Genomic DNA, 13,686 nt, shown 5'->3' with positions numbered 1-13,686 from the left:
AAAATAAAAAATAAATTATATATAAAAAATAATAAAAAAATTGTATTTTGTAACGCAGCCATCAGCTCTGACGCATGTGGCGTTTGTGTAGCAATGGCATTTAACTGCGACCCAACAAAACGGGTCGGCGAGTCATTACTTCATTTGTTTTAAAGCCTCCCCGGAGGCGCAAACGCATTGCCTCGTGGGAGGGAGGAAAAGAGTCACAGCAGAGAATAAACAGAAGGGAACCATGCGCACCATGCAAGGGAAGTCTTGCTTCGTGTGCTTTTGTGGTCCAGGTATATTCTTGTCTGGCAGCGAGTGCTGCTATGTAATACAGCGTTCCAGCGCTTTCGAGCCCCAACCTCTCATTCCCGCTGATAGGTGGAGAACTTGACCAATAGCCGTAGCGCCACCGTCCTGACGTCAGGACAGTGTTCAAATCTGGATCAGTCTGTATCAGATCCGTTGCAGCCCCTTTTTTAGAGATTTGGGTATGGAGGAAAATAGAGAGGGTTGTGTTTTCTGACACTTGGTGAGTTCCCTGGAACACGGGGGACACATATTCATGTATAAAAGATGTACAAAAGTGCATTTTGCATGATAGTTCCCCTTTAAGTATATCATCTCAATTATTCTTGAAAGTAATTATTATACTGGGACTACCATGATTGACTTTGTTGTGGATGCATGTGAGTTGTAGAAAAGAACACACAGCAAATAGATCCATCTGCTTTAGCAGTGTTGTTTTCATCTTAATCAAAAACCCATTGGGTGTCAAATGGAAACAAATGACTACCTCTGTCTGCAACAGTGAGTGAGTGAGCCGGAGATAAAACACATAGACATACGGTATAATTACTAAAACATAGAAACATTGGTGAATCATCCACAAGTGCTACTCGTTAAAATAGAAGTGAGCTTCAGCTCAAATAATGTCCCTGAACTAGCTTTTTAATATCTAGAAAATATTTGTTTTAACTGCAAAAAGGTTTAAGTATCTATTCCAAACTGATACAGCAGTATGAGGTTAACAAATATAATAATAAGTGTTTTTATTTAAGTGCCCACTGCTCTAAATACAGCATAGTTCTATCTCTGTGATTGCTCCTGTGAGATTTCTTTTCTCACTTCAAGCTATTTCAGTAAAATAACACGTCTGAAAGTCCTTCAACTATGTCCTGTAGAGCCTCTTCGCAGTTTCTCAGAGACTTGTTCAGACATCTGACTTCAATCCAAACACTCTCTGCCCTTTTTTCTTGTGCCGTGTCAGGAGGATAGACATATCTAAGATGCTCTTTTAATGTTTAACTAACCTCATCAAAAAGCTTCGGGGACCTCATCGAGTAACGGTGACCCCAGGGCCACCGGCGTTTGCGTAACCTTGGAAGGGCCGATGTTCTCTCCCCAGCCTGGTCTTTTCACTCGGTGTGACATTTACACAGACGTAATTTGCCAGCAGGCGCGTTGCACAAAAGGGAGCGATCATAACGGCCATCACTGACGGCTATATGCAGGAGAGAAAGTCGGCCGGGGAGGGGCAGACAGACAGAGACACAGACGGGTTCGAAGAAAGAAGAGACGTTCTCAGAGAAAATGTAACGGCCTGACCCGTCACTGTGAAATAATGAGCCCTTTATCTCAGGAAGGATGCTTACTCAAAACCTAATCTCTGGAATTAGTAATATAATGGTGGATGGAAGTCTTTTCTCCCCCTCTCTTCCCCTTCCCCCTCGCTCCGTCTGCCTCTCAGTGCCATTCCCATTAAAGCCTGCACTTTTGTACTGCTAGAGTTTGACTCCATCATTTCTCCCTGGCTGCCTGGCGGGGAAGAGCTATGCCATGGAGATCCTTCATGTCTGCTGCAGCGCTAATGGAGCAGGTTTAGGAAGCTGTGGGCCACTAAATTACCCTGCATTGCTCAGCCGGGCCATATGCAGAGGGGACACGTGGGTCACAGTTATGTTTCAAAGGTGATTTAGGGAGGATTGAGCACAAGATGAGGAGCAATTGGCCATCGGATACATCTGCACCCTACTAATCCGTTTTGTCAGTGTTACTGTATCCCCATCTGTTTAGTTGATGTGTCATTATTCATTTGGCCGGGGTTCAGCTCTGCACAGTTCCTCATCCTGAGTCGATGCCTTAGGGAAAGTTTCCAGGTTACTATCTGTGCAAGGGTGTTAATAATATCTTTAAACAATAGAGCCACTTATTTCAAAAGAAAACAGAGTTATTATGCACCTTGTTGCCTGGTTCATAATAACCTTGTCTGTTTTTTTTACAGGTTATAAATAATAGATAGAAAGAGGGATTAATGAATCAAATGTGCAACAAGTAACCATGCCATATTATGCTTTTGGGGTTTTTCCTTCCCTGTAACATAGTGACATCACTACAGTATGTAACTTGCGCTACTATTGGCTAGCACTCCAACAGATTGTACGTGATATATAAGGCATGGGACATCTCTAAGCGGTTGACGAATCACAACAGGACCGGACAGCAACCAATCAGAGCAGACTGGGCTCTGGTTTCAGACAGAGGGTGAAAAGAGGTGCTGCAGCACAGGCAGTATGAGAAACATAAAGATATTTTTGAACATTAAATCATGGAAACATGTCACAGTAGAGACACTACATACAAATAAAAAAAGGTCCTTTTTAAGCTAAAACCTTTTTAGGGCCTCTGCAAACACTTGTTGGCATTAATTGAAATATTAATAATCATGAATCAGTATGCTCAGTGTCACTGTGTATGGTAGGGTGCGGTCTGTTATTAAGCTGTTTTTATGATGAAACCTAAATGTAACTATTTATGGCTCAGATGATGTTCTTCATGCATCAAAACTAAATCTGGTCTCTCCTTATGCTGTCTCCACAGGAAGTGATGTCGGTGGATGAGGAGAGCACATCCTGCTACTGTCTGCTGGAGACTCAGAGGTGCCACATGCTGCTGGAGCACCCGGGGCGCTACGCCCTGGTGGGGGAGCCGCTGAACCAGGAGGCGGCCAAGAGGCTGAGGCTGGCTGTGTTTGGAAGTCCAGACAGCAACAACTCTCTGGGCTTCACCCTCAGGGTCTACTGTGTGGACGACACCCCCCACGTATTTCAGGTAGAATGAGAGAGGGAGGGTACTGAAGGGAACAATGGACAAATGTGGATGACTCAATGTAGTTGGAAAGTTATATGCTTACAATCTAATAGTTCAGATTTTTCAATATTTCCAAAAATACTGATTTACAACAATAATCTTTTACTTTGCTGAGATAGTTCATAAAACCATATTGTTATATTTGACAGGAGAAAAGTACAAAAATCTGTTTCCTGTATGAAAGATGCAAAGTAAATTCCTTAAATTCGACCTGCACAAAGCGGCAACTCCTGGTCTGAAAAGAGTTCTTCCCCATGCCAATTCATTGCTCTTTTCTGCTTGCCTTTTTTCTAAAGATCAGCAACTTCACGGGTTGCAAACAGAAGTGTGATTGCATAGAATCTATGTGGAAATGACCCTACTTCTTACTCCATATATTACCTCAACAAACATTTCCTAATGAGTTTATGTACTCATTCGCAAAATGTAAGTTGTCTTTGAATCAGCATAACGATTATTTTTTAAATGATGTCCGAAAAAAACAATAAGGCGATGGCAAAACTTCCATTATGCCAAACTCCAATCTTCAAAGCAATTGTCCATTTCACATATTCAGTCTATAGGCTGTACTTAGACATGTGACATTTTAATGTATTCAATTAAAAACTAAAGTTGTAGAAAAAACTAAATACAACAAACCTGTTGCTGGCTCTAAATATAAAGTTATAGATCATCCATGTGACTACAATCATCCTGAGCAGAACATCAATGTTTAAACCAGATTGAATGAAAATCCATCCAAAAGTTGTCCTGACATTTCCCCCAAAAGCACAAATGTCATCCTTTATGGTGGCACTACTGGAAGAAGATCACAAAAGTCATTAGGATACATCATCTGGGAATAGTGAATATAGAACATTCCGTGACATTCCTTTTAATGGTGGATTGACCAACAGGCCAACATCGCCATCCACTAAACCGCCAAATCCTAAAATAGTATGATTATAAATATTTGATTGAAGAAATCTAAATTGCAAAGGGTTGGGAGTCTGTGGCTGCTTGTTTTGCCTGAGAGAATTGCTGTCTGGGTTTTTTCTTTGCTCCACTGAAGACCTGCCTGCTCAGTAGCACTGCTAGGGGGAGATGCTTGATGACTAGACAGACAAAGAGGGACTTTTAATTACAAAGACAACAGATGCTCCAAGGTTGCTTCTCTGCCCTTTCTTTGCGTAATTGAATTTGCTCTCTGTTAATTAAATGTGTTTCTGCATTGCTTTCCATTTGCACAGTATTTTAACATGTTAAAACACAGACACATTTTCAAGTGCAGCACAAAAGTGTGCCCTTCCTCTTTGCAGTGTTCTGCAGCCAACACATTCTTTTTTAGCAAGAGCAATTTGTCTCCTGGCTTAATTAAACGCATTCAGCTTTTCTCAAGTCGTGCTGATAGCTGAACTGCCACTGGCCGAACTTCACTTCTGGCTTCATTCAAGTGCTAGAATTGCATGTGAACAAAGAGAAATAGCTTGTGAGCACCAGGAGCCAGTCCGAACCACCTCTCCATAAGTCAGGCATGGTTATTTGTTCATTGTTCTTTTTGTGTTGGCTTTTGTTTGTGCTTTATACGACAATTAATTTCCCCTGTGAGCTCGAAGCTGGAATTGATCAGCTTCTGGACAGACAGTATGCTTTGCATCCCTTCCTCTCTTTGTGCTGAGAAGAAAAACATCAAGCCGACCGGACACACACCCACATACCTGCATTCCCTAGATACAGAGAATGTAAACAAAAACAAGTACATATGCACACAGATGTTGTTGCTTCCTATTGATTCAGAGAATTACAATATCCCAGGTCTGCAAGGCAAAAGGAATAATATTGACAAAGGACTTTTGTTGAGATCTTTTTCTCTGTTTTTGTCTTGTCTTTGTCTTCAACAACCAATATGTGTGAATAACAAATCAGGCAGCTTTCTTTTCCCTCATCTGATTTTCACAGCGATGCAGTGCATCAGTTTCTTTCATTTATGTTCGGGCAGCAGTGGCTCCTGAGGGCCACCGTTAACTTTAACTTTCAGAGGCTAATCGCTTTGGGTGCATTTTAAAGGTTCAAAATGCCAGCTTTTATTTTTCGTTTAGCAAGGATTTTTATTTTGCATCATGGTCACAGTGTTTCTCAAAGCAAGAATAGATAAGATGAGATAAAACTAAGAAGTATTTATCCCGGGGGGAAATTGCTCTGCAGTAATCGCTGTACATAGTGGGAAGAGTGCAAATGTAATAGATAACAATAAGGAAGAAATACAAAATATATAAAATACTCAGGTTCAAAATCTGGATAAAAGAAATAAGTCCTGGTCAGTGGCAAATTGATATGCATGTACAGTATCAGATGTGAAGTCAAGTTAAGTGTTAAATTAAATGTACAAATATCAAATTTTGTTTAATTTATTCTTCATATTTTCTTTTTTTGCGCTTCTTTATACTGGAATTTTGCAACAATATTCCTATTAGAGTTCTATCGAGAATATAGAGAATCTTTCTTAACTTTTATAACTACTATTTTATTTAAAATTAGTCGATAATTAATTTAATTATTCCTTTTAATTTCTTACATTTCTTTAAAACTCTTTACCCTTGCAGACCTGTTTCTATGAGAGGATATTGGTTTATTATTCATATACTTCGCACATTCTATATGTTTACTTGCTTAATAACTCTGCTACTTATTATTTTCTATATATTATAATTATATATATATATGTACTTATTTGATTCATGTGTGCTTTCCTCTTTATTTGACCAACCTACGCTTCTTTTCCTTTTATCTGCACTCTCCCTTTGCTGTAACAATTATAATGTCCGCGCTGTGGTACAGATGAAGTGTTTTTGATTCAGATTCCTGTTATCAGCACTTTTGAGTCCTGGCTTGATACTCAGATTGTGTCAACCTAATAAAATATAGACCCTAACCTCTGCCCTCCTCCTCTCATTGATCAGGAGGTGGCGGCGGGCGAGCGCAGTAGGGGGGGGCGGCTGCTGGAAGAGCCTAAAATGATGCTGTTCAGGGGGAACACGTTCAGCCTGCAGGTATCCATCCAGGACGTCCCACAGCTACTCTGGAGCATCAAGCCTTTCACCACCTGCCAGGTAGGAAGCTCATTACGATGGGATGGTGTCAGTAAGTGTAAAAGTGCGATCAAGTTTACAGTGTGTGCACTTCTGATGTAAATGGAGCTCCCCTTAATGAGGGTCACAGAGAAACCATGCACCTTCATCTGCTGTGCTTCCTCTCCTCTATCAGTTTCCCTTTTCCTAACATGGCCACATCAAAGCAAAAGGACAGCAGCAAGGGCACAGCAGGAGATCGCTAAGGCTAGCTATCTCACTCACCCACCCTTATAAAACTAATTATGACTGCCAGGCAGACACACACACACACAGCTTCCTAGAGGTCCACACACTGCATGTTCTGCTCTGCCCTGTGATGTTTATCACAACAGTGACATCCTATTAGCAGAATTAGCCCACCGTAGTGCTGCCAGAATACCAACAAGGCTTTTTAGAGAGTAAAAGCTGCCATGTGAGGGTCCTACAGAGAAGATGACTGTAGGCTTCCTTCAGACACCACTCCGCTCTAAAGGAGGCTTTCACAAGTAGCCATCCTCCTGTCTGATGGATGTGAAAAGAGGATGATTCATCCGTACAGCAGTGTTTTTGACCTGCTCTCACCACGACACCGTCTGGGTCACACAGTAGTTAGTAATGGAAGGTAAAATTGGCCTCTTCGATTCCATTTACTCGAAAGCTCCTTAGTTTTCCAACTGCCACTTTGCAGGGAAGTGCAACAGGGCAAATTAAGGCATCCATGTCTTCATTCCAAAATGACGTTACAGTTCCTGATCTAAGACTTTGGCATTTACACGATTGATCAAGGCATGTTATCCAAAGTTAGAAAAGAAAACATAAAAGACAAGAAATGGCAGTGTAATTAATGCTGTTGGCTGTTCTTTAACTAAAAGTGGATGGCGTAATGATTAATTCAGTGACTAATGATGCTGGTTTAGGACTGTAAGATTAACCTAATGCTTGCATGTGAGACTAGCCATAGTTATTATGCAAAAGTAATATCAAGTAACTAGATTATTTCTCCCAGGCAACAGTCAGTAACATAATGTATATTTTATTACATTTTCGCACTAATGACTCTTCTCCAGATGTAAGCAGGATACATTTTGGTCCCAGAGGCTCTGAATGCCTGTTGGTGCTCTGTCTGACGGGTAAACTGCTTGATTAGGTAACACCATTGATTGGTTAAAGAGGCCACTCATTGGCTCTTAATTAATCTTTTTACACGGCAAAGTGGGTGACAAAGCAGCTTTCAAATAACTAATGCCTTTGATTTAATGAGTGTGTTGTCTCCTCTATCTAATCCTCTCATTGTCCTCTCTCCGTCTGTGCTGCTCTGCAGGAGTTCTCCTTTTCTCAGGTGTGGGCCAGTAGCCAGCGTCCCCTGCAGTGTGCCTTCTCTCTGGAACGATACAGCCACTCGTCGTCTCAGCTCTCCTGCAAGATCAGCGTCCGCCAGGTGAAAGGCGAAGAGCAGATCCTGCAGGTGTACACGTCTGTGGTGGAGGTGAGCAGTGAGAGGCAGACAGTGTGTCCTCGCTACGTGGGCAGTCAAGCAGCTTGTTAATAGGTTCTTTTATTACGCTGAAAAACTCTTGATTTGATTTAAGGGCTTGCTTAATGAGCCTCTCAGGGAGCTTTTCATGTATAGATTGCAAATTGTCTTGATAAATCCTTGTCCTTGTCTTCATTTTGAGAATTTCAGCCGCATTTTCAAAAATCACCCTAAAACCTCTTTCTTTTTTCTCCGTGCTGCCAGAATGAAAAGGGAGTGGTTCCCTTTTTCACTCAGTCAGACTGTACCATCACCTCTCAGACAGGGTCAAGGGCTTTTAAAATCCCTCTGTCCATCCGTCAGCGGATCAGCGCTACCTTTGACACTGCTAATGCCAAGGGGAAGGACTGGCAGCTCCTGGCTCAAAAGCTCCACATAGACAGGTATGAGAGGTGTCAGAGTTATAGAGCTCTGAAACCTATATTTGATTATCCTTCTTTATTGTATGCAGGTGTCTTTTACCACTCACTGAGGACAAGCTCAGATAGATGAATGTGCCTGTATGTTGCTTTAAGGTGTTATAACAGCATAATGAATAAAAAGCAGAAATGCTGGATGTTCTCGTTTATCAAAACGTTGCTCCCACTTTGAATACTATTTTTAATCTAGAATTTAGGCATTGTGTCAGCCTTAATCTTCCATCACCAAGCAGCCTTCAGTAACACACCACACTGCTGATTTCATTATAGATCTAGTAACACATACACAGAGAGGGAGTGTGAGGGGGGGGATGTAAAAGCCATCTTTAGTCAGAGTAAGTGCAGTGAATATGCCGTGTTTTGCAGAAATAAGATGAAGGTCTGAGACCGCTGACAGGCCAGCCTCCGGCAAGAAAATGTGTTCATGTTAGCACTCTTCATTAGCAGCATCTTTGCATCCTTCAACTCCTGCTAAACTTTTCGGAGGTTGTGCCAGGTCAGTATTTGCGTAGGCTGCAGAGGATATTAGGTTTTTAGAATTGGATGATCTCTATTTGTGCTTTAGAAGAGGAGTCAATAATCAAGAGCTCACAGTCTGCTCCTTCAAGCACTCGAGAAAAGGAAGTACTGAAAGTAGAAAATGCTCTCTTTGCCAAATCAAGAATCATAAGAGGGAAAGATTCACAAAGAAACTGCGACTGAAACTATGTGATTAAGGAATTATATTCAAACCGAAGCTGAGAACAAACATCTTGGACTGAAGAATGGGAAAGGATTTCGTATTTCTTTCACCAAGAAGCATTTATTATAAATGTCTCTACTTAATTAAGGTTCATTATGTCTCTGAATGTGTGGGAACATCTTTATACCAAGGATAGAAAAGTGGGATAGAAAAGAAAACAAGGTTAAAGGCAACAGAGGAAATCTCATTGTGAGGAAACAGTGCTCTCTGTTGGATAGGCGTTATAACAACAGGACACAAAGAAAATCATGACTTTATTATACAATAAACCATGCTACACTCTGTAACTGGATTTCACTTCATCAATGCTTTTACTCGAGACAAATGAGTTGACTTGATCTATGCTGACTGTATTTCTGACAGACAAGGGTTCTATAGAGAAAGCAGGCGTGGCATTTAGAAATTACCATATTTAAAAAAGGCAAAATCCTGCATACACAAAATGTATGTGCACATGAATTCTAAACATGAAAAAGTCTAAATGTTGGGTACACACCAAATGAGGAATATGTATGTATTCATTCAATTATGTATTGTTTTGATTTATAGGTTGTTTTGTTTCTCAGTGATAAAGGAAGAAGCTAGATTCCTTATTAATGTAAGAGTGGCAATATTATTACTGTATATAACACAAAGTACTGCAGTAGCAGTAAACGTTATATTGAAGTGAACTTGTGGAACTATCAAAAGCAAAAATTATTATTTAGCATGGATTCACACATCAACTATTTTCTACCATGTGACCCCAGAATGGATCTGTAGACTCGGGTCTGGAGTGTTGAAAAAGTGAAAATGTTCAATGAAAAAACTTGATTGAGTTGTATTGTGGTAAATGTGAGATCCAGTGTTTTTGAGTTTTCAATACATTGGGCTAAAAGTCAGGAACTCTGGCTGTTTAGTCTATTACAAAATAAACTTGGGGGAAGCTTGATCACTGGAGCACATCTTTTAAAATGTGTCTTCTTATCATAGATAGTGCAAGGCAGTCACTTCATTGATGAATCACTAACTGACACTCTCCTTTGTTACTCCTCCCATGTGATCCGCACTGTAATACAGAATTCTGTTTCCCTGGCTTGTAGGAACCTGTGCTACTTTGCATGTCAGGAGAGCCCCTCCTCAGTGATTCTGAGTCTGTGGGAAGCCCAGCACCAGGACTCGGGGGACCTGGACTCTCTGGCCAGCGCCCTTGAAGAAATCGGCAAGGTCCAGTCCCCCAGGACCGCCATTCACGGCTGCAGCAGAGAAGAACGGGACTCTGAATTCACTCCACTTGGGTAGGGCGGGTCTACAGCAGCAGATCAGAATAATTACGAACCTTTACTGCATGAACACTGGTGATCAGGTGTACTAGCTAACCTGTGGTGAGGAAGAGGAGCAGGAGCGCAAAGAGGACAGCAGGGAAACTCAGTTTGGACTGTTACTAAAGGAACACCTCTGCTAAATCAAATAGCACATACAGACAGATGGGAATGAAGAACGAAGGGAAGACAAAGAAGGAAATGAGTGGGGAAGTATTTGAGTTATTGAGAGGCACTTACAAAACATTTTAGACCGAGATCTCACCACCATCTTTGATTGAGAAATGTCTCCTGACAGGTTTGATATCTGTATTTAAGGATGATGGTGATTGAAGAGGATTCTCTGTGTAGGTTGGAGTGTGTTTTAACCAGACTGATGTTGTGACTTTACCCGGATCAGATGTGCTGGCTCTCACCCTCAAACAGTCCTCTGGGCTGTCAAAATGTTTAGTGTAATGTCATTTTGTTGTCATTCATTTAACATATCTCCTAATGCTTCTTTTCCTTTTTCTACAAAGTATCTGTAAAAAGAATGCTGGAGTTAGAGGAGGAAACTGAAAGTCATGGATACCAGATATATTTATTTCGTCAGAATTTAGGTCAAAGATACTGACTACGATTAGCATTTAAAATGTTCTGATGATGTCCACATGCTGAAAAACAATGTAAGGCTGTATAAGAAGAGAACTATTATTTTTAAAGACGCCCACACGTAGAACATTTTCAAGTACACTTGCATAACACAATGTCAAAGCTAAGGCTGCAGAAGAGGATCATTGATCCCAATGTATAATGCAATGCAGCCAGAGGTGCACCACATCCCATAATGTCTACTGATCAGCTTTTGGTTCTTTTGTTGGAAAATGAATGTCTCTCTGTGTAATAGGGGACTTTATACCAGTCAAACATTGTGAACATTACATATGCTGCTACGTGTTGATGCTGGTTAAGTGGTGTGTACTTTCAAGACCCTCTGGGACTTTTTTTTTTTTTTTTATCTACATTTTGACTTTTAATGTGTGGCTTGATTTGAGCTGCCGTTTTTTGGATTATCCGAAAATACCTGGAGATCATTATTTGGAGACACGCCGCCGACTCTCACTCCCACTCCCTTCTCTCCTCTTCCCCAGGCAGAGTTGCTCCACCTGCCCCAAAAACATGATAAAGTGACTTTGTGTTGAACTCTGTGTTGGCTGTCTCTTTTCATCTACTTAATGAATTCAGTTCTTGAAACGCCTGAAAGCCCAAAATACGGTGGAGAAATCAGTTACAATAAATCTTTTAAAACTGCATTCAGATATTACATGTTAAATAAAGAAATCCTATCGTTAGAAAAATTTGAAAGAACCACGTCGGTTAAGCTTGGATGGCAGATTTAGTTTTCAAGTAATTGAGACATATTTCTGCATTTTGATGAATAAGCTGTGTGCTTTTCTGCCTATTTACATAAGAAGATCCATGCCATTCCTAATATGAGAGTGGTATAAACATTTTCTTTACATTTTAAATAATATAATTTCCCAAACTGTCGAATAATCCCTTTAATTAACTAAGACTCACAGTTTCTATCGAAGCTGAAAATGAAGGATGCAGAGTCAAGCAGGCTCATGCTGAAAAAGCAAATTCCTGTCCATGCGTAGTCATGGAAATATTTTTGAGGTATCTTATCACAGAGATATGCTTGGCATTCGATAGTTTGACGTCATGAAAATCTGTTTTTACTGAGCCCTGACTGCCGAATAATCGAACAGTAAATATTGCTAACCTTTAGTCTATCAGCAAGCTGTCTGTATGGATCAAAGGACACCATGCACAGGAAAAAGTCCATACAGAGGGACTGATTCTGCACTATCAGCTGAAAAGGTCACTGTTTAGAAAGGCCAAAGCTTGGAATACATTAACACCTGAAAGAAACTAACGCACAGGGAGGCTATTTTATACAGACGGCATGATCTAAATCATAACTTAATGATTTTATCAATTTCGTCCATAAAGAACCAGGAAATAGTGGAATACAAATTTCCAAAGCCAAAGTGAACACATTCAAATATCTCGTTTTGTCTTACCAAAAGTCAAATATTCACAATAGCTGGAACTAGTGATTATTTTAGGCACTATATTTCCATAAAAGCGCTCTACTTTACAAATCACTTAAGCTAACAAATATTATTTCTTAATCAAAAGGCCATCCAAGATTTTGGGATCACCATCCTGCCTGAAGGCAAGCCTCAAGGAAATCTAATGTAGCCTCTTGATGCTACTGCTACATATCATTAGCACAGGTGCTAAACAAGCTTTAGCAGTACTGGAGAGCTTGGCCTCCTCTGCGACAAGGTTTTGGGCTATATAATGAGCTAGCTAGCATACAGTCTTTTGTTTGAGTAAGCTAATCGCTACGACGGATAACCCTCCTTATTGACATGGTTTTGGGCTATATGAGCTATAGCATAAAATCAACAGTGTTAAAAGGCTATTGATTGACTGGAAACTGTTTAACTACTACAAACACCAAAATGATCCATTTTAGTTTGTTCAGTCTCATCTAATCGAATTTAGGGAGTTTATGAAGTAGAGTAATTGCTTTTTTAGAAAATGTAAGTATGGCTAAAGGTAATACGGACCCATTGTAAGCTTCAAGATTTAAAGTACATTTGAAGGGATTTATTCAAGTTTAATGAAACTTTAGCTGGGATCCGAACCGGGCCTAGCTTGTTTCATCAGTACTCAAAAAAGGATTCAACATAGCTTATATTTTGATACATATTTAGGATTAAATTTACTTTTTTTTAAGAAATCGGTTTATTCTCATACTTATTTTCCTTCTGGGATCAACAGCTCCTTTCCAGTAACACATGGACATGGATTTTTCTGCTTGAGTCTAGATGCTGACAATTTTCTGTGAATGAATGCCTCCCACAGTTCCACCTGGAAGAGCAATTTCTCCTCAAAGTGTGGTACATGGGACCTCCTACAGAGCTTGGCTTACGGTGCAAAACAAACGTTGCTTTTCTTGGAAAAAGAGTATTACTGTAGCTGGTCTCAAAAGAAGAATCATCCGAGTTGAAAGAGTTTCCTGAGCTATTCCTCCACAACACGTCCCCCTGATATATCATCACTGAGCAGACTTCTTCAGAATCATGAGTTGACCTTTCTACTAAGGCTCAGACAATGTTGGCAACCTCCAGATTTAATACAAGCTTTTTACTTTATTTAGATTCTGAAAAGGCAGAGCTTTTTGGAGCAAATAAAATTGCAACAACACTCATTTCCACCTGTGTTTGGAGACCATTAGGCAGGTATTGTAGTAAAGAGCGAAGCCACTTAAATGCATGGGGGGGGAATGTTTAACTGTATATAGGCAGTAGTTTGACAGGTAGTCAGGCACGGTTCTTCCATCCTTAACAGTTTAGGAAAATACCAAAACTCCACCACTAACAAGGAATTAATTTCAGAAGACATTTAGCTT

The 13,686-nt window shown here is 40.4% G+C and overlaps 1 protein-coding gene across 1 annotated transcript; it reads left to right on the top strand.

Moving 5' to 3' along the window:
- Positions 1-2,869: 2,869 nt before the first annotated feature.
- Positions 2,870-11,402, top strand: LOC104947206 (netrin receptor UNC5D-like). Its single transcript, XM_010773181.1, has 5 exons — positions 2,870-3,096; positions 6,075-6,224; positions 7,546-7,710; positions 7,963-8,141; positions 10,002-11,402. Exons 1-5 carry the CDS (start codon positions 2,872-2,874, stop codon positions 10,198-10,200), a joined length of 918 nt encoding a protein of 305 aa, XP_010771483.1. The 5' UTR covers positions 2,870-2,871; the 3' UTR covers positions 10,201-11,402.
- The last annotated feature ends 2,284 nt before the right edge of the window (positions 11,403-13,686 follow it).

Source organism: Notothenia coriiceps, unplaced genomic scaffold, assembly GCF_000735185.1.
Source record: "Notothenia coriiceps isolate Sejong01 unplaced genomic scaffold, NC01 NC01_scaffold00000339, whole genome shotgun sequence".
Taxonomy (NCBI): domain Eukaryota; kingdom Metazoa; phylum Chordata; class Actinopteri; order Perciformes; family Nototheniidae; genus Notothenia; species Notothenia coriiceps.
The sequence above is the reverse complement of the archived record's forward strand: the minus strand, read 5'-3'. Positions and strand labels throughout refer to the sequence as shown.